Genomic DNA, 22,154 nt, shown 5'->3' on the forward strand with positions numbered 1-22,154 from the left:
CTTCTACGAAACAGAACAGAATCTTGACCATAGTGACATAGTGACTGAAATAGAGCAATTATGTTTATATGTGTCATAGAAACTCAACAAATGCCATTTGTTTGCTTTGAATGTCGACGGAAATGAGGACCATGTGTCCGATTATGAAACTCAACGAAAACGCAAGTCGGAAGAAGGTAAGGCGGAATGAAAACCCATAACCGAAACGGAGTCAAAAGCCAAAATATACAACAAAAAAGAAATTAGGCACTGCCGTCTCCCTAAAACTTGAGATGGACAATGCTGAAAAGGACATTTTGAAGTACGTGCACGGAAACGGCAACCATTGCCATTATAAGGTCAGGATACTCAATAAAATCTTTGATAGCTTCCAGCGTTGTTTCAAAATGGAACATCCGACGCATCAACCAACGCGTAATCATCGCAGCAACATTCTCATGTAGCCACACTGCGAGCGATGCAAAGAAAGTCAAGTTAAACCGGTATGGCTCGTTAGCAGGGAACGAAAAGTAGGGATAAACAGGCGAGTTGGGGCCAAAATGAAGGATCAAGGACCAGCCTAAGAATGCCATAAGGCTAATATTCGCTGCAAGGCACTTTACATAAAAATTTCTTCCCATGTTCTTACGGTACATTGGATACGTGTCTGTTGTCTTCGTAAGAGCAACATTCAGCCTGTAGGCTGTCTTGGACATAAAAACCAGCGGCATTATGTTCATCATGACAAAACTTGAAGTTGCCTGCACCATAACAAATTGCTGAGGTGACTCTAAACGAGCATACATGTTACGAACATACACTTGTAAAGTCAACTCAAAGTACAGTTTGAACACGCTGACAAGCGCATACGAGTGCGACTTTGTGTTCAAAATCCAAGATGTAATGAGGTTGCAAGACGACACAGTCAAGGTCCATGAATAGACATAGGCGACAGCGACAGTGGAGGAATGCGGCAGAGTCGAGTGGTAGACATTTGTAAGGTACTCGCCAGCGAGATACACCAACAACGATATACAGATTACCACAATGAACCAGGAATAATGAGCATAAGCATCACGCCAGCCAACAGTTTCGAAAATTGCGTTGTCACGCACATTGGGGTCAAGCAGAGACAACTGGGCCAAAAGCTGTGTGGTTTGACGAGTATGTTTTTTCCACAGCTTCGTAAACGATAAGCCGATAGGGACAATCATGGACATGAACATCAGCAGGATCCATGTGAACGTAACCTGACTCATTGAGGAAAAATAGACGGCCAGACTGCCCAACAAAAGACTGGCAATCCAGAACAATAAATAACTTGCGATAGCGCTTAATTGGCTGGGCCACCAACTCACAGAGTAAAGACGAAAGATTTTCGTGATCCACAGCAACCCTACCGCATTATAAATACCATAATAAAAAAGAAGAAAAAACCAAAACTGGATACGATAAGTGCCGACTGGTTGTTGATAGAGTGGAAGAGGAACAGAGCACCAGACGAGCACGACCGCAACAGGAAGGACTTGAAGAAGCAAGTTTCGAGAAACGCTGTTCGACAGAAATGATTCGGCTTGAAGGCGATCGGGATTCATGAAGGAGCGCAGTGACATCAGTCCCTGAGCCAACAGGGACCCTGCCGGCTTCAGCGGATAGGCATCTGCCTTTTCTTTCTCACTCTGTAAGACGACTTCGTCGCCATCTGGGGCGTCGTCATAAGTAGTCGAAACTGGAGTTTGAATCAGTTCTTCCAGTTCTAAAATGTCCTGTATGCCTGCATACGAACTCGACTGGACCTGTTCGGTGGGATAAATATGATATTCTGAGCTTGACATAGTAAACTTTTTGTTTTAACAGCCAACAATGAACAACCGCTGAGGCATGGAATAGGAATTCCTGGGTCTAGGGCAGACTAGGGAAAACACACAAATAGTTATATAGAATAATACAACGCACGAACACACAAGCTAGGGTGTCCTGTGTACGGAGTGGCAATTTAATGTCGACGGGCTCTTTTCGTGCTATTTGATGAAAGAGTTCGCGATTTAGAAACAAAACTGAACAGAGGGTACTCTATATGAAGTTGTGTCGTTGTTTTAGGACGATTACTGGCAAAAACTTGCACGGGTTTAGCAACTGTATTGGAAATCAATTTCCAACGTAAAACAGACGGTTTTGAGAGACACTAGACGGTTAGTATCCACCAGAACATTCTTTTTCTAGTGCAATGCTTTCGTACCTCTCCCTGTTCAGGAATGATGTTCGTAGAGGGTAAGTCTGCCATGTTGAGTACTATACGGCATTAAGTTATAAAGGAGTACCGAAAGTGGCTTTTAAGGTTACATCCAATAGAAATGCACAACCTACACAGAAAAGTTTTCCTGCAAACGTTATACAATTAAGCAAACTTTTATATGAGACATATGCATTAAAAGAAACTAAAAACTTCTACTCTCGTATATATGCTTGCTGTATCCGCGCCAAGGGTCGCTCTCGGTGTAAGCTAGGGGTACGTTACTGACGTCATGATGAAATCGAGCAGAGAAGGGGTTAAGACTCCTTGGAGTAAATACTGTGCTCCTATAGAACAAGCTTATCCTTTCCCAACATGTACCTGGTTAGGAAACAGCTGAAAGGCTAATTACACTGAATTAAACGGTTATTAGAGGACGAAATTCCAAGTACTATACGACGTAGTTTCTTCTACGCATAATTTAGGTTAGATACAAAGGGTATGGCTTCGTTTGTGGATGCTATGAAGCAACAGGTGTGTCTGATACGGCTTTTTTCGGGTCCTGGTGTTTACAATCGAGTGAATTGGTTTAAAACCTGCTGAAGGGGACGCTTGAGCTCTGGTCCTTTAAATTACATGAAAGTCTCGCTTATCCAGGTGGCTTATGGTTTCATTGACGCGATGAGCTCGTGAAACCGACTATAACGCGAATTCTTACTCGTTACAGATGCTTTCTACATTCTACACCTGAATCCCATTAAGAGGGGTTTCGACATGAAAGACGTGGCCTAGAACAAGAGTCAAATCACGATCACTTAATGGCAAAGTACAATTCTTTTGTCCGCGGATAGCATGAGCGGGGCTGGGAAAATGTACTCGCTCGGCTGCTACTTTAAGCACTCTACCAAGCGCGTACACCAGCGACGTACAGATGAAAAATGGCTTCTAAAAGTATTAATGGATTTAGAGGAACTGAGTTATTAAACAGTCCTCGTTACAACAAAGGCACTGCTTTCACTGAGAAAGAGCGTGAAGAATATGGCCTCGAAGGTTTGCTGCCTCCTGTCGTAGAGAGCTTGCAGCAACAGGTCGACCGTGTTTACGGCGAGTACAGCGCCATCGGTGACAATCCTCTTGCGAAAAACATCTTCCTTGCTTCTCTGCGCACGGAAAATATAGTTCTGTACTTCGGCTTGGTGAGTCAACATCTTTTCGAGATGTTGCCCATCGTGTACACGCCTACACAAGGTGACGCCATCGCCAACTACTCAAACATTTTCCGTCGCCCCGAAGGCTGCTTCTTGGACATTGAACACAAGGATCCTGAATTGATCCGCAAGATCCTGTCCCAATTTGGACAAGGCGACGACATTGAGTACATCATCATTACAGACTCTGAGGGAATCCTTGGCATCGGCGACCAAGGAGTCGGCGGTGTGTTGATTTCTGTGGCCAAGGGAAACTTGATGACCTTGTGCGCTGGTTTGAACCCTCACAAGCTTTTGCCTATCGTGTTGGACGTCGGCACGAACAACAAAAAACATCGTTCTAACCCTCTTTACATGGGACTCCGCCGCGACCGTGTTCGCGGTCAAGAGTACGATGACTACGTCGACACCGTTTTGTCTTGCATCAAGGAGGTGTTTCCCCACGCCTTCGTCCACTTTGAGGATTTCGGTCTCGTGAACGCAAAGCGTATCCTGGACAAGTACCGTAAGCGCATCGCTTGCTTCAACGATGATATTCAAGGAACTGGTGCTGTCGCTCTTGCCGCAGTCGTTTCAACTCTTCACATCCGTAAGGAAGACTTGCATGACCAACGCTTTATTATTTTCGGTGCTGGCACGGCCGGTATTGGCATTGCAGATCAAATGATGAACGCAATGATGATCGACGGTTTGAGCCAACAAGAAGCCTACGACCGCATTTTCCTCATCGACCGTTACGGTTTGCTTCTTGAAAAGCATCGTGATGTGGCCACCGAGGGACAAAAGCGTTATTTGAAGCCTGACAGTGAGTTTGCCGATTTGGATGTCACCGGCGAGGGAATTGGTTTGGAGGCTGCTATTTCTCGCATTAAGCCCAACATTCTCATCGGTTGTTCTGGACAACCTGGAAAGTTCACTGAAGGTGCCATTCGGGAAATGGCCAAGCACACCGATCGTCCCGTAATCTTCCCAATCTCCAACCCTACTAGCTTGGTTGAGGCTCGCCCTGCTCAAATTAACGAATGGACCGAGGGCCGTGCTCTCATTGCCACTGGCTCTCCTTTCCCTGCGATTGAAAGAGACGGCAAGCTGTGCCCTGTTGCCCAGTGCAACAATGCTTTGCTCTACCCTGCTCTCGGAGTCGCTTGTATCTTGAGTCGTTGTCAAGTGCTGACGGACGAGATGATTAAGGCTGCTGCCGATGCCTTGGCTCACACATCACCAGCACTGAAAGACCCTTCGCAGTCTCTTCTGCCTGATATCACCAACATTCGTGACATTTCTCGTCACATTATCCTGGCTGTGCTGCGCAAGGCTGAGGAACAAGGTGCCAACACAGTTGCAGTTCCTAAAAGCTACGAGGAAGTAGCTGCCTTGGAGTGGAACCCTCGCTACGAGTAGGCTTTTCCTCTCGCGTACACAAGCCTCTCGTCATTTGCATTTGCGGTATTTTCGTAAACTCTCGCTGAAGTACCGGACAGAAAAAAGACCGTAGCGAGTTTTACACGGACTTCGCTATTCTATCGGGAGGCGATCTCAAAACTATGTCAATAAGACAATTCATGCTTCATAGGTTGTTTAGAGCATACTTATTCATCTTCGCAATAATGAATTTGATACACACAGAAATAGACACTGCGTACTTCATCCCATTACAAATGTACTACGGAGAGGGGATCAGCGTCCTCTAAATGAAATAAGCATCTCGCTTAGATAATTTTGTTTCGGGTGTTCGCTCATTACAATACCGTCCATCACCGTACCGCCCGCCATATCCACACCCAGCTGTAGAGAAACAACTTCCCTCTACGATCATTGCCGTACGCACCATGGAGGAGCTACAGTCGACCTTTAAAAGCCTAAATGTATGAATTTATCTAATCAAAACCGTGCGGTTGGACGAGTGCACTGTTCGCGGGCTCCAGCTGCGTTGGCTGCTTGTTTTGATGGCTTTGACCAGAATGTTAACGATTTAGTTATATGATATTAAGGCTGCCGTCCGAAAGGCGCAGAATAGTATGTGCTTTGCTGAAGGAAAATGACTCAATGAGTTTTCTGTACCGTTTGGAATAGTCCGTTAACCGAATCTCTGACAGTCGTCATGAACTATACCTCTATGGAGGCTAAAGTCCGTGAAGCGTATGTTGCCTTGGACCTCTTACAATTGCTTGAAACATCGATCCTAATGTGTTTTACAGAACAAACAATGAGCCCTGGGGTGCCAGCTCTTCGTTAATGCAAACCATTGCCCAAGGAACCTTTAATTAGTATGTGTACGAACGGCGTGATGATCGTGTTGTATCTGCGTTACAGGACGGCACCAATTTTGCCTTAGACTCTTACCGTTTTGCACTATTGCTAACTGTCTTTTTCAGCACTCAACTTAATGAAATTATGGGCATGATTTACCGACGTTTCACCGAAAAAACTGCTGAGGAATGGCGTCAGATCTACAAAGCATTGCAGCTGCTTGAGTATCTGATCAAACATGGTTCTGAACGAGTCATCGATGACGCTCGTGCTCACATTGCAACTATAAAAATGCTTCGAAACTTCCATTACATTGATCACAAGCAACAGGATCAAGGTCTGAACGTGCGTAATCGTGCCAAGGAGGTCATTGAGTTGTTGAACGACAACGATCGTTTGCGCAAGGAACGTAAGAAGGCTCGTCTCAACAAGGACAAATTCATTGGGGTCAGTAACCACGGCGAAACGTTTGTTCCTAGCATCCATGGTCGTCATTCTAGTCGCACTCGTATGATGGGCTTTGGTTCTTCGAGTTTCGGTAGCAGCGGTACGTCGCGCATTTACGGTGACGGCGGTGGATTTTCTGAGAGTGGATCTACATACCATGACACTGTCGATGATGCACGTTCTGAATACAGCGAGGATGAAACACCTGCTCCTTCTCGTGCCAAGTCTAGACAGCATAGTCGTCATACGTCTATCGCCAGAAGATATGCTTCGGCTCCCAATAAACGGTCAACGGAAACATCTAGCTCGACGAAATCCACTCCGGCCCAGGCGCCTCAATCAGCTATGATCGATCTTGTTAGTTTGGACGACACGCCAACCGTGAACTCGTTCGCACCTTTTAAGTCGGCTACCACAACGACGAACACGGCTGATGCTTTCGATGACGATGGATTTGGTGAATTTCAGAGCTCTACTGTTGCGGCTGCGGACGAGGATGAGTTCGACGATTTCCAAAGCGCTCCCATTGCTAACACGCAACCTGCATCCTCATTTTCCACAACTATGCCTGCATTTTCCCAACCATCTTCCACAGCACAAACACCCGCAATGAATTTGCTTTCCGCGACATTCACTTCCCCTTCTGCTAACACAATGACAACCACGACGTTCAACTCGAAGCCAGCTACGACAACGAAGACCTCTAGTTCTGTGGATGCCTTTAGTAACTTATGGTCTTCTGCCAAAAAGTCTAACCCCATAAACAATAACGCGAAGACGCCCAGCACACCAGTAATCAACACGAGTACTCAGTCCAATGCACCTCCTTCTAACTCTCATATGACTGATCTACTTCTTTGAAAATATATCCCATTGGATATAGTCAGCGATTTGGTCATTGAATACTTTCATGTGCGTTTACAGGTGATACGTTCATATTGTTTGGGTGCATGAAACAAAGCATCGTAGACAATAGGAATCTGCGGTTCCTGACTCTTTGTTTGACCTAACAATTGCTCGCACCTGATGCACTTTTTGAGAATGAATAACAGAAAATATAATTTTAGCCGATTTCGTTTTATTCTATATTTGATTTACGGTAGTTCTGAGCGGTTGGGAATGTTGCATAGAGAGAGTATCCGTACCAGTTCGTGTGTGTGTGATTATCGAGAGATCAGGGAAGTCATAAAAAATTTGATTTAGCGTAATGGGAGAAGGGTGAAGTTTGAAAAGTGAAATGCTACATGCCGCGGAAAATCATTTAATGTTCGGAAATGCTGCATGAGCCGGTAACAACGCAGTTCTTTAAGACAGCATTAGGGGGAATAGTTATTTCTCCATCAGTGCAAACGATAATGACCGTTCCCTTGCATGTAACATTTCTCCCAAGTTTCACGTTTCCAGCGACAGTAAGGTGGTCTAATTCTAAAAGTTTAGGGATAAATGGTATATGCTTCTGCATATCAGAAAGGGATTGAAAGTGAGAACCCAACCGGACGACAGGAGTTGACATGCCATAACGACGACTATCCAACACAAACAGTCCATGATCTTCGTGAAATAAATCGGAACGAATAATTAGCAAGTCGGAACTGGATTTCACGGGCAAAAATCTGCTTCGCGGAACACTTATTCCATGGGCTTTCTTAAAATTCTGAATCGCAGCACCGATAGCAGTTTCCAGCTGAAGCGTTTCTGCCTGTTCACCATCCACCTCAATAGTGTCCAATCGGGGAATAATTTCCATGTTCAGTTCCCGTTTGCTAACAACGCGTTTCACAGCTGGCAGATAGAGCCAGATATTGTTGGTATTAAAATGCTTGAACTTCTTATCCGACTTAAACTCCTCAATGTGCTGTGACGGGACCTGACCAAATTCTAGTAACCGGACGTTTCCCTCGTAATGGATTAATGTTCCTCCACGAATATCCGCCTTGGTTTTCTCCGTAAGCTCCATAACATATTCTGCCTGTGTCTGTATTAAGTGATAGAGAATTTGAGGATCAACGCTAGCCCCCAGATTGTCAATATTACTCACAAATAAATATTCCTTTCCCTTGGCCAACAAACGGTCAAGCATTCCCGAATGAATAAGAGAATCAAATATATCACCATGACCGGGAGGGTACCACTCTTTCTGAGAAGATGTGCTTGAAGTGGGTACTGGGACCTTTGTATCTCTGAAGACCTTGGGATACCGAGACTGCTCAAAAGTCGACAGGTCGATGCTATGTCCACGGTACTTTTTGATGTATTGCACTGTTTCGGAATCAGTTGCGAAAGAATTCATCAATATAATTGGTACAGAAACGTTGTAGGTACGGTTCAGATGCTCAATCTGTCGTACACATAAATCGAGAAAGGTCTGACCGTCACGAACCTCAATCATGCTTTTGGGAATTTCCAAACCAAATTCTGTTCCTACACTACCGTTCAATTTCAGAACAGCCAGTTTATTGATTACATCCCGCGGATTTGGTACATCTGGGAAATCGCTGTGCTGAGGAAGACTCTGCGCATCCAAAGGCTGTACGTGGTTCCAATTGAGTTCTGAGCCCTTCACATTGTCCATTAGGTAGCGACGATAAAGACCAAAGAAGGAATCCATTTGATATTGGAAGTTTTTTCGTTTGCATGGTTCAACAGTACCAACCAGTTTGTCGAGTTCATTCTTCATGGACGTTGCCGCAATGCTTACGGTCAACGCATGGAAGTCCAAGGTGGACTGTGTCTTAAAGTGGATTCGTTCCGTTTGAAGATGGGATGGCATGTTGCTAGTTGAACTTCATGAAACAAGAAAAGTACCAAAAATGAATTGAGAAGCAAAATTGTCGCTTAATAATAAATACTAATGTGTTTGAAAGTGCTATCCGTTCTAGATGTGCTTCAATTTTGGTCGTTCGGTCTTCTGCGAGTTGAAATGGAAGTGACTTGGTGGGTTGAATTGCTCGTTCGGACCGAGGGCTTAACAACGAAATGTTAGGTAGTAAATAAGTGACGATGGCACTAATAAGTCTAGTGAAGTGGTTGGTTGATAGTTAATAATTTCTTTGTGTAACATCACTGAGAACCTAAAACATCACCGTATCCTTTTTAAGAAATCTCGGCAATTTACGCAATTCTGGATTTGACTTTGAGTATTTCCACAGACGCTGATCAATTTTCACGGGAGAGATGTTTGTTTCATTGGCAATTAAATTGCAGATGTGAACTGTGGCAGTTCGAAGCTGTAGTGCCTCCTTGTCAGTGAGCGGTTGAAGATTCTCAAGCTTTGATCGAAGGGATTCAGGAATCTCGAGTACATGAAAATAAACAAGAATGCTAGGCAAGACGTTGTCAGCAAACACACTTAACCCTTCACACGAAAACCTGTCCGGGTACGCGTTATGTAGCATGTACACAGCGAGCATGGCCTTCTTCAGTATATACACAAGTTGACCATCCAAGCGGCCAACATCTTGGAAGGCAGGAAAACACATACACAGACGCTCTACAAGCTCGTTGGAGTCATTTGGGTTTGCGTACTCAAGACAGAACGCTCCCAGTGACTGACAGTCGAGTTGTTTTAGTATGGTGCCTGTCTCCACAAGGACGTGTGCCATGTTCTCTACCCATGGCTTTAAGTCGCTGTCTACCAACTCAGTAATAGCGGAAGACGACAAGCCTTCACAAGGTTTCTCAATGCGTAGGGGAACGCCGGCCCATTCGGCAATGTCACTGACAGTGACATTTGATAAGAAGTCCGCATCCAACAGTCCCGGTTTCTTCGTCATATACATGGTCATCGCGAGAAATAAAGTCGTGTCCTGAGCACCTCGCTGAGCGCTTTCGCATATGTTAGTAATGAAAAATCAATGTCTGAGATTAATTAGTGACAACATACAATTCATGTAATTCCTTTCTGAAACCAGAACCAAAACTTAAAAGAGCGTAAATTGCAAGAAAGTTTACTTTTTCCTCTACAGATTCAAATGCGAGCGGGAATTGGACTGGACCATCGTCTGAACCCAGCTTCTCTAAATGTCCCGACAATTCCTTTGCAGCCTCAGCGTTGAAACTGAAGTCAGGCATATGAGAGAAAGCATCCGTAGCACCATTACGAACCTGTTCTAAGATTTTAGGAGGCATTTTCTTTAGTAATTCGAAATAAGTCCGTGTTCTAAAAGAATAAGAATTAAATGAAAATAATTCGAAATAAGGAAAAAAAAACAAAAGAAAATTACAATAACACAGATACTAAGAGATCACAATAATTCCCTTGATATATGACGCGTATCCAGTTAATAATTGTTGTAAAAACCGATGTCTGTACAATATTGCTTAGCTTGCGCTACTGCTCGCACAAGAAAAACGCGACGCGTCTAACGTTTCCGAATTTCTAAATGCAAAACGCGTCGCGTTGCACCGCCTCAACCAATGGGATCATTAGTCTCACTGACCAATCAGAAGCAGCCAAGCTCAAAAAAAGACAGTCACAGAACTCTATTTGTACGGGTGGCCATCCGTCCTGATTTATCGTCTACCAAGCATCACACCAAGGACTAGTCAACATGGGAAAGGAAAAGGGTCATATTAACGTCGTCGTCATCGGTCACGTCGATTCCGGTAAGTCTACCACTACCGGTCACTTGATTTACAAGTGCGGTGGTATCGACAAGCGTACCATCGAGAAGTTCGAGAAGGAGGCTGCCGAGCTCGGTAAGGGTTCCTTCAAGTACGCCTGGGTTTTGGACAAGCTTAAGGCTGAGCGTGAGCGTGGTATCACTATTGATATTGCTCTCTGGAAGTTCGAGACCCCCAAGTACAATGTCACTGTTATTGATGCCCCCGGTCACCGTGATTTCATCAAGAACATGATTACTGGTACTTCCCAAGCTGACTGTGCCATCCTTATTATTGGTGGTGGTACTGGTGAGTTCGAGGCTGGTATCTCCAAGGACGGTCAAACCCGTGAGCACGCCCTTTTGGCTTACACTTTGGGTGTCAAGCAACTTATTGTTGCCGTCAACAAGATGGACACCACTGGCTGGTCCCAAGCCCGTTTCGAGGAAATTGTCAAGGAGACTTCCAACTTCATCAAGAAGGTCGGTTTCAACCCCAAGACCGTTCCCTTCGTCCCCATCTCTGGTTTCCAAGGTGACAACATGATTGAGCCCACTACCAACATGCCCTGGTACAAGGGATGGAACAAGGAGACCAAGTCCGGTTCCTACACCGGTAAGACCTTGTTGGAGGCCATTGATGCCATTGAGCCCCCTGCACGTCCCACTGACAAGCCCCTTCGTCTTCCCCTTCAAGATGTCTACAAGATCGGTGGTATCGGTACAGTTCCCGTCGGTCGTGTCGAGACTGGTGTCATCAAGCCCGGTATGATCGTTACCTTCGCTCCCTCCGGTGTCACCACTGAAGTCAAGTCCGTCGAGATGCACCACGAGTCTCTCGAGGCTGGTGTTCCCGGTGACAACGTTGGTTTCAACGTCAAGAACGTTTCCGTCAAGGATATCCGCCGTGGTAACGTTGCTGGTGACTCCAAGAACGACCCTCCCATGGGTTGTGCTTCCTTCACTGCTCAAGTTATTATCTTGAACCACCCTGGTCAAATCTCTTCCGGTTACGCCCCCGTTTTGGATTGCCACACTGCTCACATTGCTTGCAAGTTCGAGGAGCTCATTGAGAAGATCGACCGTCGTTCCGGTAAGAAGATTGAGGACCACCCCAAGTTCGTCAAGTCCGGTGACGCTTGCATCGCCAAGATGGTTCCCTCCAAGCCCATGTGTGTTGAGGCTTTCACTGACTACGCTCCCCTTGGTCGTTTCGCCGTCCGTGACATGCGTCAAACTGTCGCTGTCGGTGTCATTAAGGCCGTCGAGAAGGTTGCCCCTGGTCAAGCCAAGGTCACCAAGGCCGCCCAAAAGGCCCAAAAGAAGTAAGTTGATTAACGTCGTCTAATAAATTCTTTTGAGACTATGAATAGTTGTTTTGTAGCTGTGTGTTTGAGTAGTCTGTTTTGAGCGGCAAATTTTCTTGCTTTTTGTTTGTTTAACAAGTTTTTCGGGGCTAAATTTCATCTTCTATTCGTTTGAGTTTAGTTATATTAGATGCTTCATCCCGGTCTGTAAGTCGGGACGAGTGTACAAGTGTACTCTTACTTCTGATGATATGACTCTTTACTTATGCTCATTTAGTTTCATTTCATAGGCTTACTTTCAAAAAAGTCAATGGCAAGTTGCTCGTGTCTAAAGGTGCCCTTCATCCAAAGGAGCAGCTGTTTGGTGCCAGATAGACGCCTTCGACTATGAAGACACACTAGTGTACAACGACTATGAGCAGGTTGCTCGTCAAGCATGAAAGAGTTGTCGAGGCAGTACGTCCAACTCGCACCAAGTGCCGGCTTGTGTTGATTTAACGCGGGTATATACACTTTGGCTGTAGACAAAAATACAGCAACGGGGTACGTCCGTGTGAGCATTCTCATTTTCCGTCCCAAATGCATCATCAATGCATGCGTCTGAGTCACTAAACCTCTGGACATTAAGAGTCCAAGTGGAATGGAAAAGCTGTCGATTATAAGTGCACAGCTGAAGTCTGACCCGTTTTTGTGTTCCTCCAGAATATTCTCAACCTCCGTCAATGATTCTTCGACTCCATGTGCATCAAAACAACGCATAAGGTTCGTTTTTTGAAGAACTTCTTGTGAAAGCATGGTTGGATTAAAAGTACCCAGTGTGTCGATCCACAACAATTGCTTAAAACGTTGTCCAAACGTGTTCATTACCCAGTACAGAACGAGATTAGCACTGTCTCCACTGAACTGCGTCACTTCGTTCATTTTGTAGTTATTGTAACTCGTAAGCACTGTGTTACTACGCTTAATGAAACACAAGATACTTGTCCTTATTTTGTATATCTTAATCTCAACAATCTTCAGTCATCGTCGTTTAGGAATACAAACAAAACACGACACAATTCTACACACACCGCACACTACGCGCACATTACTGGTATTCTGTACTTCTAGCAAACCCAAGCGAGGGAAACCTCCACAAGTAAATCGTTGGTGGTGAGTTTCTCTCATTGACGGCCACGCAATTTTGCTCATCACAGGAGTTTGCTGTGTCGGATTCTTTTACGCGTCTTAGTACGACGAACGAGTCAAGTCTTCTGCTTCTTCTCCACATAAACTTCTCAAAATGGATAAAGGAAAAGGTCGTGCTACTGATTTCGTGAAACCAGAAACTCAGGATACTCTTCCTTGGTATGAACACAATTGTTACCGGTGACCGTGCATTCAAGCAATCGTGAACACTCAAGACTTTTTGTAACGGTCCCCGTATTCATTTTCATTTCTTCAATAGACTAACCAATTGCTGTAAGGGTTGAAAAATACCGGCCAAAAAATTTAGACGATGTCGTTGCACACAAAGACATTATTGCTACTTGTATGTGTTTATGTTCCGTCATCCGTGCTTTTTAACATACTAACCCCTTTCGTTTTAGTGGAAAAATTCATTTCTACGAACCGAGTTCCTCATATGTTATTTTACGGCCCTCCTGGAACCGGTAAAACCTCAACTATTTTAGCATGCGCAAATCGTATCTACGGACCGAATTTCAGAAACCAAGTCATGGAACTCAATGCTAGTGATGACCGTGGTATTGATGTGGTGCGTGAACAAATCAAGAGTTTCGCTAGCACAAAACAAATTTTCAGTTCGGCATTCAAACTCATTATATTGGATGAGACGGATGCAATGACTCTGGCTGCACAAAATGCGCTCCGTCGTGTAATTGAGAAGTATACAAGAAACGTCCGCTTCTGTATCATTTGTAACTACATTAACAAAATAGCACCTGCTATCCAGTCTCGCTGTACACGGTTTCGGTTTCAGCCGTTGCCAATTACGGAAATTGAGAAGAAGGTCGACGAGGTTGCTGAGAAGGAAAACTGTACCATTTCTCCTGAAGGCAAGACCGCACTTCTTCGTCTTTCAAAGGGTGATATGAGAAAGGCACTGAACATCCTCCAAGCATGTCACGCTGTATATGATGTGGTTGATGAAGCGGCTGTATACAACTGTGTTGGTCATCCTCATCCTGCTGACATCGATTACTTTTTGAAAAGTATTATGAACGAAGAAGTCGTTACGGCTAGCAACGGTACGTTAAGAAGACGTTTCTGAGCTCAGCATCAAAACGTGCTAACATCATCTAGCTATAACAAAATTAAAACAGGATAAAGGTCTTGCATTGCAAGATATTATTGCATGCATCTCAGAAGCGATTGACGAGTTGCAGATTCCAGCAAATGCTAGAATTTTCATTCTAGACAATCTCGCAAAGATTGAGTATCGGATGTCTTTCGGATGCTCTGAAAAAATACAACTTAGTGCTCTCATTGCTACCATTAAGACTGGCGTCGATTTGGCTGCTAAGAATTAGTAGTAAAAGATATCTTGTACAGATGGGGGGGCAAAAGTCTATACCGTTCATGATTTATAATAAATGAAGACACAACCAAAATGCTTGATGTGCAAACGAGTGTAGAGCTGTCTTAATAATTTCGTTCTCTTTTTTTCTAGATTACTGACTATAAACAAAAAATTAAAATCAAAAACCGTGAATAACATTAAAGTGTTAATAACATAAAAACAAACCAGGAATCCGTTTATGGAAAAACGGCAAGAGTAATTATCGGAAAGTCAAGGTACTTCAGAATGATACAGAATCATGCATCATCAAAACTGAAAAAAAACGAGCGTTATAGTATGTACTTTCTCAGAACATCAATAAGTTCGTTTCTGAAAAATGGCTTTGTTATATATACATCCATGCCGGCCTGAAGACACTTTTCTCTAGCAGATTTTTGGATATCTGCGGTAAGAGCAACAATAGGTATATGACTATTGTCCATGTGCTCCTTTTCGTAATGTCGTATATTCTTAACTGCTTCTACACCATCACATTTAGGCATATGGCGATCAGCAAATATCAATTTGTAGTAGCCAGAAGGCTTATCCTTAAACATTTGTATCAGTTCAAGGCCATCACTAGCAATGTCGACACTCAATCCAAAGCCATTAAGCTGCTTCTTGAGAAGCTTTTGCGCAATAATATTGTCCTCGGCAATCAATACTCGAACTTTGCGAAGGGCAGATGTTTCCTCTTCTGTGAGTCTTCCCAAATCAACATTGATATGTGAAGACGAGGGAGGCCTCCAGTTCTTTAAACTCTCACAATGTTGCGGTCTAGACAGCAGCTTTGAAAGACTTTTTATGAGTTTAGATATTCTGACTGGTTTTGTCAAAGCTATAAGTTTGTTCGAGTTTTGTCGTAACAATCGGTCGAATTGCTCCAGAAAAGTAGCATCTTTTGTAGATTTTGACAAAGGAAGCAAGACAATTATGATTAGTTCATTTGCCTTGGTAACGGAAAGAATCGTCTGCAATAGTTCTAGAGATTCATTACCTTGGATTTCAAAACACAAAAAGTCAAATCCTCGACTCTTGTTTATTGCGTCAAGAACTTCTGCTTTAAATGCGTTCGTACAGCTGACATAACTTACAGAGGCCTTGGCAAACATAGCATTAAAAATAGATCGTGCAGTGTAAAATGACCTAAGAATTAGGACCCGTTTATCTTGAAGCAAGTTCACAAGACGTTCGAACATTGATGTTTTTATGTTAAGATGCTCCTGAGCTGACTCAGCAGTAACTTTCCTAAGCTCAACGTAAAACCAGAATGTTGAACCTTCATTAACAGCAGATTCAACCCCAATATCACCGTTCATAATTTTGCAGATTTGTCTACATATAGACAAACCTAATCCGGAACCACCATAAATTCTAGTGGTACTTCCATCAACTTGTGTAAACGGTTGAAACAGAAGTTTCATTTCCTCTTCGGTAAGTCCAATTCCGGTATCCTCAACCTCAACCTTTAGTTTGCACGAATACTTGGTGTCATCTTCAGGTAGGATAGAACAACGAAGGAGAATATGTCCGTGCATGGTAAACTTTGCTGCATTACCAAGCAAATTAGTGATGACTTGACGTAATTTTGCACAGTCACCGGCAAGTAGTGACGGTACGTTTGGCATTATATCGTAAGAAATTTGGACATGTTTCCGTGAAGTCGTGGGATAAACTAGTTCAATACAATCAGCGATACTCTCCTCAACATCGAAAACCTTGTCCGGTTCAATTTTCATCTTTCCAGATTCAAGCTCACTGAAATTGAGTAGGTCATTAATAATGTGAAGCAAAGAATCACAACTCTGTCTGGCTGTAGAAACAATATCTCTTTGTTCCTCATCAAGTTTTGTTTCACTCAGTAAAGAAAGCATTCCGTAGAAACCAGAGAATGGTGTACGTAACTCATGTGACATATTAGCCAAGAAATTGGCCTTTAATTTCATCGCGCGGAACGCAGCGTCTTGTGCTTCCTTCTCAGCAGTAATGTCGAAACAAACGATAATCCACTTCTTCTGGTTTTGAACGACCGATTCCATGGGCAAACCCCGACAAAGATACCAATAGTAACCACCCGTACACTTGAGAAAAGGAACTTCAATACCCTGTTTCTGAAGTTTATCTTGTGATTGCAGAAGTGCTCGCCATGTTTCTTGATAGTCAGGATGGATAAACTTCAACATTGAAACTGAAGAATGGTCCCCTCCAGATACTCCAAGAAACTTTTGGGCATTTATGTTCATGTATTCGATGTCACCAGTGGTGTCATCCATCATCCAGACAATTGAGGGGACAGCATCAAGAATAGTTTTATACTGTATTGCCAATTGCTTGTATTTCTTATACGAGTTTTTCTGAATCTCAATTAAAGTAACATTGTCCGTAATTGTTTTACGCAACTTTTGATATAACAGTGCATTTGAAACACTGATGGCAATTTGTTGAGACAACAGTTTAAGAAATGTTTGGTTTGCACCCCGAAATGTGTGTCTTGGAAGCCTTAAGAAAAGTATGCCGAGAACTTGCTGATTGCAGGATAAAGGGATTAAAGTAAAAGAATCTGTTCGTTTTTTCTGCTTTAACCATTGCTCTGTTACACTCTCTTCTAAGCAACTAGACTCATAGAGGGTCATTATTGTGCAATCATGAAGCACACGAGCTAATAGCTGTGGAGGAATCGTAACGTCTGAGTCCTCTACTCGCAAATAAGGCTCGTAAACCTTTTGCTCTTTCTCGTCTCCTCTTGCAACCACTGAAAAAGTTGAGCTGCAGCAGCAAATTACAGAAACATTTGTAACAACGGAGTTTTCACAGATAAAGCGAATTACCTGCTTGAGCAAAGCAGGCAACTGTAGCTCGCCAGACAGAGATTGGGCACATTCAATAACTGACATTAACGCCATAATATTAAGGTTTTCACTTTTCATGCTCAACATGCCCTCGTCTAATAATGAGCCGGAAGAATTTGACTGTCTTCCAAGAACATGGTCATCAGAAGAAGGGAGTGCCTTATCAAAACTTTGAACCACAGCGTCATAACCAATTTTTAGTGAACCTCTTCTAGAAAAGCGATTTGGTCCACTTTCGTATTGAACCTGCGTCGTCTGAACACCGACAGGAAATGTTCTTTTCCCAAGGTACGTTTCGGATCCTAAAAATTGTTTTGCTAAATGCTTTTCGACTCCGAAATACCCCATTTGTCGAAATAACGAACATGCTCTTAAAACATGTGCTCTTCCTAAGAATGGACTGTGATGAGTGTAATAAAACCTTCCAGCACAACAGAAAACAATAGCGCGATCAAGTACAGATGACATAACTTCAACAGTGCCAAGTGATTCCTCGACTTCGTACCATGATAATTCAATGTCATCATTAAATTCATGATACAATGCTTTTATTATATGAATCCACGAAACAACACCAAGAATATGATAGTTCTTCGTCCAAAAGCTGATCTGCACCTGTAATTCCAGCACTATATTTAAGTAATATTTCCGTTTTTCAGGAGTTAGATCTAATGTTCGCAGTAACTCCAGAACGGATATAGCGATAAGAGATCGCGTCGAGACAAAGTGAGTATCAAGTATCCTACGGTGAGTAACAGCAAGATACTGCAAGCCAACTTCAACAACAGTTTCATAATGGCCATATAAGAAGGCCAAGCAAAGAAAAATACGTGAACACCACAGATATTCAACTGTGGGTTTATTTCTGCTTGAGAGATTAAATATACTTTGATCATAACCATCAAACGTCAATAGGCTTTTCGGATTTTCATTATCAGTTAAGCCCAGGAGCGCCATTATGACATTTCGACAAAAAGGAAGGTATTCAGAACATGACGGAACATTCCACAAGGTAGTCCAGTTTTCCGCATTTTCTTGATCAGACAATAATTGATGTGCATTTTCACCGTTAAATAGTCGTGCTGTAAATAGCCGGACAAAACAATATACAGAGTACAAACCATTCCCCTTCAGCATACAGTCATCTAGACGGCGCATAAAGTTTCCTGTTGCTGAGTAATCGTCCATTCTATTAGGCAATGCGTTGTAAAGAAGAAACACATGCGTTTCCATGTTCGACGGTGCCAGTCGAAATTCATCAGGATGTAGAAGGTTCATGACTTTATCCAGTACCTGAGGTCGCTTTCCCTTTAATATTGAATAGCATGCAACAAAAACCAAAGAGGACCTAAGATTCCGACTTTGAGTTTTAATGAATTCTTTAACAATCTGAAAGCCAAGATAATAATGCAAACGTTGGGAGATATTATAAGTTAAGGGAGCCAGCAGACAAAGCAGTGATATAAAAGCTTTGTAAGAGGCATCATTCGGTTCGGGTTTCGTAAAATTGTCCAAATCATGTTGCAAAACATAATCTGCGACTTCATCAAAAAGTTCGTCCACACGGGTTTCAAGAATCTCTGCAGTAAGATCTGGCATTTCGCTGTAAGACAGCCCAATCATTGCTATCGATAAAGCTGTTACACTGTCACCACTTGTCATTGCAAGCTTTAAATAAAGTTCGTACACCGGGAAAGTCAGAGAAAAGTCATTAACATTTGCCAAGATGCTATTAAGCAACAGTTTTGCTTCATCATCATCTCCAATAAACCAATTGCAATATGCAGCGAGCAGGTAGAGCCTTAATACGGTTAAATTGTCATACCTCTCGTTATTCCAAGGATCCTCTGGCAGAATAAACAATGCGGCCCGTAATATTTCACAAGCAAATTCATTGGAACCAATCCTTATAACCATTTCGGCAACGTTCAGGAGGTAATCGACGTAAAGATGTGCGTTTGGTGACAACTTAATATCTGCTTCAGCTCGTAAAATATAAGTAACGGCTGAAGAACGATCATCTGGGACAATCCTATGGACAACAAGTTGCTCAGCGATGTAACTGTGCATCTTTTTCTTCTCGGTCTCACTGATTTGACCGTAGAGTACATGATGCTGTTCATTATGAAGAAAGCCATAATAATCATCAGAAACATGCACAAGGACATTTTTGGCCTCCATAAGCATCACTTCTGCAGGTATGAATACACCCAATGGTTTTGTCAGTTTTTCTAGCACAGTATATGAAAACGGCTGGGCCAAAACACTTGCCCAAAGTAAAAGATTCAAAGGCTTACTTGACATGTATTGATGAAGCTCCATCATGTTTAGCTTTGTAAGTGAATACGTGCCAATCTTATTCAAAAAGCGTGTAACCTTGTTGATATCATAAACCCAAGATGTTGTATCACCATCCAAAACGAAATAGTTGGCATGATACAAACATCGAAGCATAAGTGATATTAAAATTGGGCTTCCATTTGTTTTCTCTAATAACAAGGTAACCAATGGTTCTAAAACTTGAGGAGGACGCTGTAGAGTATCTTTGACATAAGAGAAGATCGCATCTTTGCTAAAGTTTGAAACGTTGATGCTAGTAAGCATTGAAAAAGGACATTTCGTTATATAAAACTTCTGTTTTGCTTTCGAAAACTTTGTAGGGTTCCAAGAGAAAACAAAAAAAGACGGAATCTTCGTCGAGATTAGAGTTTTCATGATTGCAAGCGACGAAAAGGAAGCATAGTGAACATCGTCAAATATAATGATTGTAGGGCGAAAGTAAGTGAAAGAACGAAAGATCTCCGAGACGATTGTTACTGTTGACATCCTGCCACTACATTGACCAAAATCAGATATGTCGCGACTATGAACATTCGGTAATTGATGTTCTGTAATGTGCATATTATACTTTGGATCAAGAACGTAAGACAGTTCCGGAATCATATCAAAAAACTCTTTGAGATGAAGTAGCTCATAGCCAACTTGATCCCACAGAAAAGTGAAGTACTCGCGAACTATGCTATCAATCTCACACAAAATTTGACGTATGATGGATGACATGCAAGCACACAACGTTTCCCAAGGAGTACTTGTTGTCGGTTTATAACTTGTCATAAAGAAGTAGCCAAGTTTTCGACACTCAATACTAACAGATTGCAAAAGGTATGATTTTCCCGAACCCTTTCCACCGGTCACCGTAACCACCTGAGAATACAAAGCGTCTGTTGAAGGTGTTCGATACTTCGTTGACCGCGTAAGTAAGTCGCGTTTCGACCTCGAGGCGTTAATTGTAGTTGTTTGTCGCAGTGAATACGCAGTGACCAACTCGATCAACGTAGCATACTCGGAACGGTGTCCGTATAAGGTATTAGAGAGCCGGAACGGTTTTGGAAAGAAACGGTACATCAACGACTCAAAACGAATTGCCGCATAGAACGAGCGACGAGATTGGGCCTCTAGTATGCTGCGCTGAACTTTCAGTAACGCATCGTAGACCTCGGCGGCAGAAGCAAATCGTTCATCTTCAGACTTGCACGTCATCTTCTGAATTAATAAATCGACCTGAAAGGGAATTTCAGGTCGCTTTGTTATTACAGAAGGAAACGGCTTTGAAAGAATGCACTGGATAATGCGCATTGGAGAGCCACTCCAAGGATAACAGCGAGATAAAAATATGTAGAACAAAACGCCTAGACAGTATATGTCATTGCGAGCGGTCAGTGGATCTCCAGACTCACTAGCTTGCTCAGGTGTCAAGAACTGCAATTTCTGACGAATGTTTTCTACTCGACGGAACTTTTGCCAATCGAGACATTGAATGCTGAAATGTACCGAGACCAAACTGCTTCCAAAGCCAAGTAATTTTGCGTTGTAAGAACCATTCTGTGATAAATGGAACGTGTCCTGACGGATCTCTCCGTGGACAAAACCGTGTTTGTGAATAAAGTCAAGTGTTTTACATGCCGCGAAGGCAAAGTCAAAAAACTGTAAAATGGTCGGTCCTTTCGGAACTTCGTACCATTTTGTCAGTAGATTTTCCCCGGGTTCATCGTAAATTAGAACACCTAGGGTGGACTCGCACAAGAGCCTAAAGACGGGTGCAATTGCATAGTTGGAGCCAGATTCGCGACTGTATATCTGCCGCAAAACGAAACATTCATGTTCCAAACAAGCAACCTGTTGACAAAACCGAGCGACAATACGCTTCCCTGTTTCTTTTTCCACTCCGTACAGCGTTAGAGTTGGCAAAAATGCTGACCGAATCGCATTTACGTGTTTTGTTGGGAATTCATATTCAACGAGCTGAGGAAGCGCCAGTTCTACTGCTTCCTTCAGGTTGATAGAGTAATTCATTGTGTAGAATTAGCATAAACCTCCAGTGTTTATCTGCTGTAAACGCATGTACGCTCTCAATTCAACAATTAAAACATTCTTGTAGTTCCCAAGGCCACAATTCCAGTCTAACCTTATTGAGGCAAACACACTAGACTGCGGTATTTATATATACCGGAGCACACTCGGAATCACAAAACCAGAAAATCAGAGTTTTGCTCTCCGTGGGTTGTTTCAAAGCGAGAGATTACTCCTAGCGGGGAAAGAGTTAAAAGAAAAGTAGAGTAATTTGTTCTGCCAGCAAGAAGCAGAGTTTTATTGTTGGAAGTGATGCCGCTTGCTTTTAGCGTGTTCTGAACGACATGGAAAGCCAGTTGAAGCAGCCGAT

General features: G+C 43.0%; 8 protein-coding genes across 8 annotated transcripts; 4 read left to right on the forward strand and 4 right to left on the reverse strand.

The window, feature by feature from the left end:
• Positions 1–2,605: 2,605 nt before the first annotated feature.
• Positions 2,606–5,091, forward strand: SJAG_02176 (NAD-dependent malic enzyme). The gene has a single exon (XM_002173352.2). The coding sequence runs from the start codon at positions 3,151–3,153 to the stop codon at positions 4,819–4,821; it is 1,671 nt and encodes a 556-aa protein (XP_002173388.1). The 5' UTR covers positions 2,606–3,150; the 3' UTR covers positions 4,822–5,091.
• Positions 5,092–5,177: 86 nt separating this feature from the next.
• Positions 5,178–7,226, forward strand: SJAG_02177 (ENTH/VHS domain-containing protein Ent3). The gene is made up of 5 exons (XM_002173353.2): positions 5,178–5,285; positions 5,397–5,436; positions 5,517–5,559; positions 5,619–5,687; positions 5,796–7,226. Exons 1-5 carry the CDS (start codon positions 5,250–5,252, stop codon positions 6,976–6,978), a joined length of 1,371 nt encoding a protein of 456 aa, XP_002173389.1. The 5' UTR covers positions 5,178–5,249; the 3' UTR covers positions 6,979–7,226.
• On the reverse strand, positions 6,368–9,108 carry SJAG_02178 (UTP-glucose-1-phosphate uridylyltransferase). The gene has a single exon (XM_002173354.2). The coding sequence runs from the start codon at positions 8,885–8,887 to the stop codon at positions 7,379–7,381; it is 1,509 nt and encodes a 502-aa protein (XP_002173390.1). The 5' UTR covers positions 8,888–9,108; the 3' UTR covers positions 6,368–7,378.
• Positions 9,042–10,493, reverse strand: SJAG_02179 (hypothetical protein). Its single transcript, XM_002173355.2, has 2 exons — positions 10,001–10,493; positions 9,042–9,942 (listed from the first exon to the last, which is right to left on the reverse strand). The coding sequence occupies exons 1-2, from the start codon at positions 10,243–10,245 to the stop codon at positions 9,189–9,191; spliced, it is 999 nt and encodes a 332-aa protein (XP_002173391.1). The 5' UTR covers positions 10,246–10,493; the 3' UTR covers positions 9,042–9,188.
• Positions 10,494–10,572: 79 nt separating this feature from the next.
• Positions 10,573–12,090, forward strand: SJAG_02180 (translation elongation factor EF-1 alpha Ef1a-c). The gene has a single exon (XM_002173356.2). The coding sequence runs from the start codon at positions 10,668–10,670 to the stop codon at positions 12,045–12,047; it is 1,380 nt and encodes a 459-aa protein (XP_002173392.1). The 5' UTR covers positions 10,573–10,667; the 3' UTR covers positions 12,048–12,090.
• Positions 12,091–12,101: 11 nt separating this feature from the next.
• Positions 12,102–13,196, reverse strand: SJAG_02181 (RAD51D-like protein 1). The gene has a single exon (XM_002173357.2). The coding sequence runs from the start codon at positions 12,944–12,946 to the stop codon at positions 12,305–12,307; it is 642 nt and encodes a 213-aa protein (XP_002173393.1). The 5' UTR covers positions 12,947–13,196; the 3' UTR covers positions 12,102–12,304.
• SJAG_02183 (HisK/Mak2 protein kinase Mak2) lies at positions 13,134–21,906 on the reverse strand. The gene has a single exon (XM_002173359.2). The coding sequence runs from the start codon at positions 21,785–21,787 to the stop codon at positions 14,876–14,878; it is 6,912 nt and encodes a 2,303-aa protein (XP_002173395.1). The 5' UTR covers positions 21,788–21,906; the 3' UTR covers positions 13,134–14,875.
• SJAG_02182 (DNA replication factor C complex subunit Rfc3) lies at positions 13,145–14,780 on the forward strand. Its single transcript, XM_002173358.2, has 4 exons — positions 13,145–13,372; positions 13,492–13,556; positions 13,615–14,274; positions 14,330–14,780. The coding sequence occupies exons 1-4, from the start codon at positions 13,308–13,310 to the stop codon at positions 14,554–14,556; spliced, it is 1,017 nt and encodes a 338-aa protein (XP_002173394.1). The 5' UTR covers positions 13,145–13,307; the 3' UTR covers positions 14,557–14,780.
• Positions 21,907–22,154: the final 248 nt, after the last annotated feature.

This window comes from Schizosaccharomyces japonicus (genome assembly GCF_000149845.2).
Source record: "Schizosaccharomyces japonicus yFS275 unplaced genomic scaffold supercont5.1, whole genome shotgun sequence".
NCBI lineage: Eukaryota > Fungi > Ascomycota > Schizosaccharomycetes > Schizosaccharomycetales > Schizosaccharomycetaceae > Schizosaccharomyces > Schizosaccharomyces japonicus.

Excerpts from the sequence above, each read along its gene's own strand:
- SJAG_02176 (XM_002173352.2), top strand. The coding sequence starts at position 3,151 with ATGGCTTCTAAAAGTATTAATGGATTTAGAGGAACTGAGTTATTAAAC.
- SJAG_02181 (XM_002173357.2), bottom strand. The coding sequence starts at position 12,946 with ATGAACGAAGTGACGCAGTTCAGTGGAGACAGTGCTAATCTCGTTCTG.
- SJAG_02183 (XM_002173359.2), bottom strand. The coding sequence starts at position 21,787 with ATGAATTACTCTATCAACCTGAAGGAAGCAGTAGAACTGGCGCTTCCT.
- SJAG_02182 (XM_002173358.2), top strand. The coding sequence starts at position 13,308 with ATGGATAAAGGAAAAGGTCGTGCTACTGATTTCGTGAAACCAGAAACT. Across the intron at positions 13,373-13,491 it reads ACTCAGGATACTCTTCCTTG|GGTTGAAAAATACCGGCCAA; the intron begins GTATGAACACAA and ends AATTGCTGTAAG. Across the intron at positions 14,275-14,329 it reads AGTCGTTACGGCTAGCAACG|CTATAACAAAATTAAAACAG; the intron begins GTACGTTAAGAA and ends AACATCATCTAG.
- SJAG_02179 (XM_002173355.2), bottom strand. The coding sequence starts at position 10,245 with ATGCCTCCTAAAATCTTAGAACAGGTTCGTAATGGTGCTACGGATGCT. Across the intron at positions 9,943-10,000 it reads AGAAAGGAATTACATGAATT|CGCTCAGCGAGGTGCTCAGG; the intron begins GTATGTTGTCAC and ends CATATGCGAAAG.
- SJAG_02177 (XM_002173353.2), top strand. The coding sequence starts at position 5,250 with ATGGAGGAGCTACAGTCGACCTTTAAAAGCCTAAAT. Across the intron at positions 5,437-5,516 it reads CGTCCGAAAGGCGCAGAATA|TCGTCATGAACTATACCTCT; the intron begins GTATGTGCTTTG and ends AATCTCTGACAG. Across the intron at positions 5,560-5,618 it reads GAGGCTAAAGTCCGTGAAGC|AACAAACAATGAGCCCTGGG; the intron begins GTATGTTGCCTT and ends TGTGTTTTACAG.
- SJAG_02178 (XM_002173354.2), bottom strand. The coding sequence starts at position 8,887 with ATGCCATCCCATCTTCAAACGGAACGAATCCACTTTAAGACACAGTCC.
- SJAG_02180 (XM_002173356.2), top strand. The coding sequence starts at position 10,668 with ATGGGAAAGGAAAAGGGTCATATTAACGTCGTCGTCATCGGTCACGTC.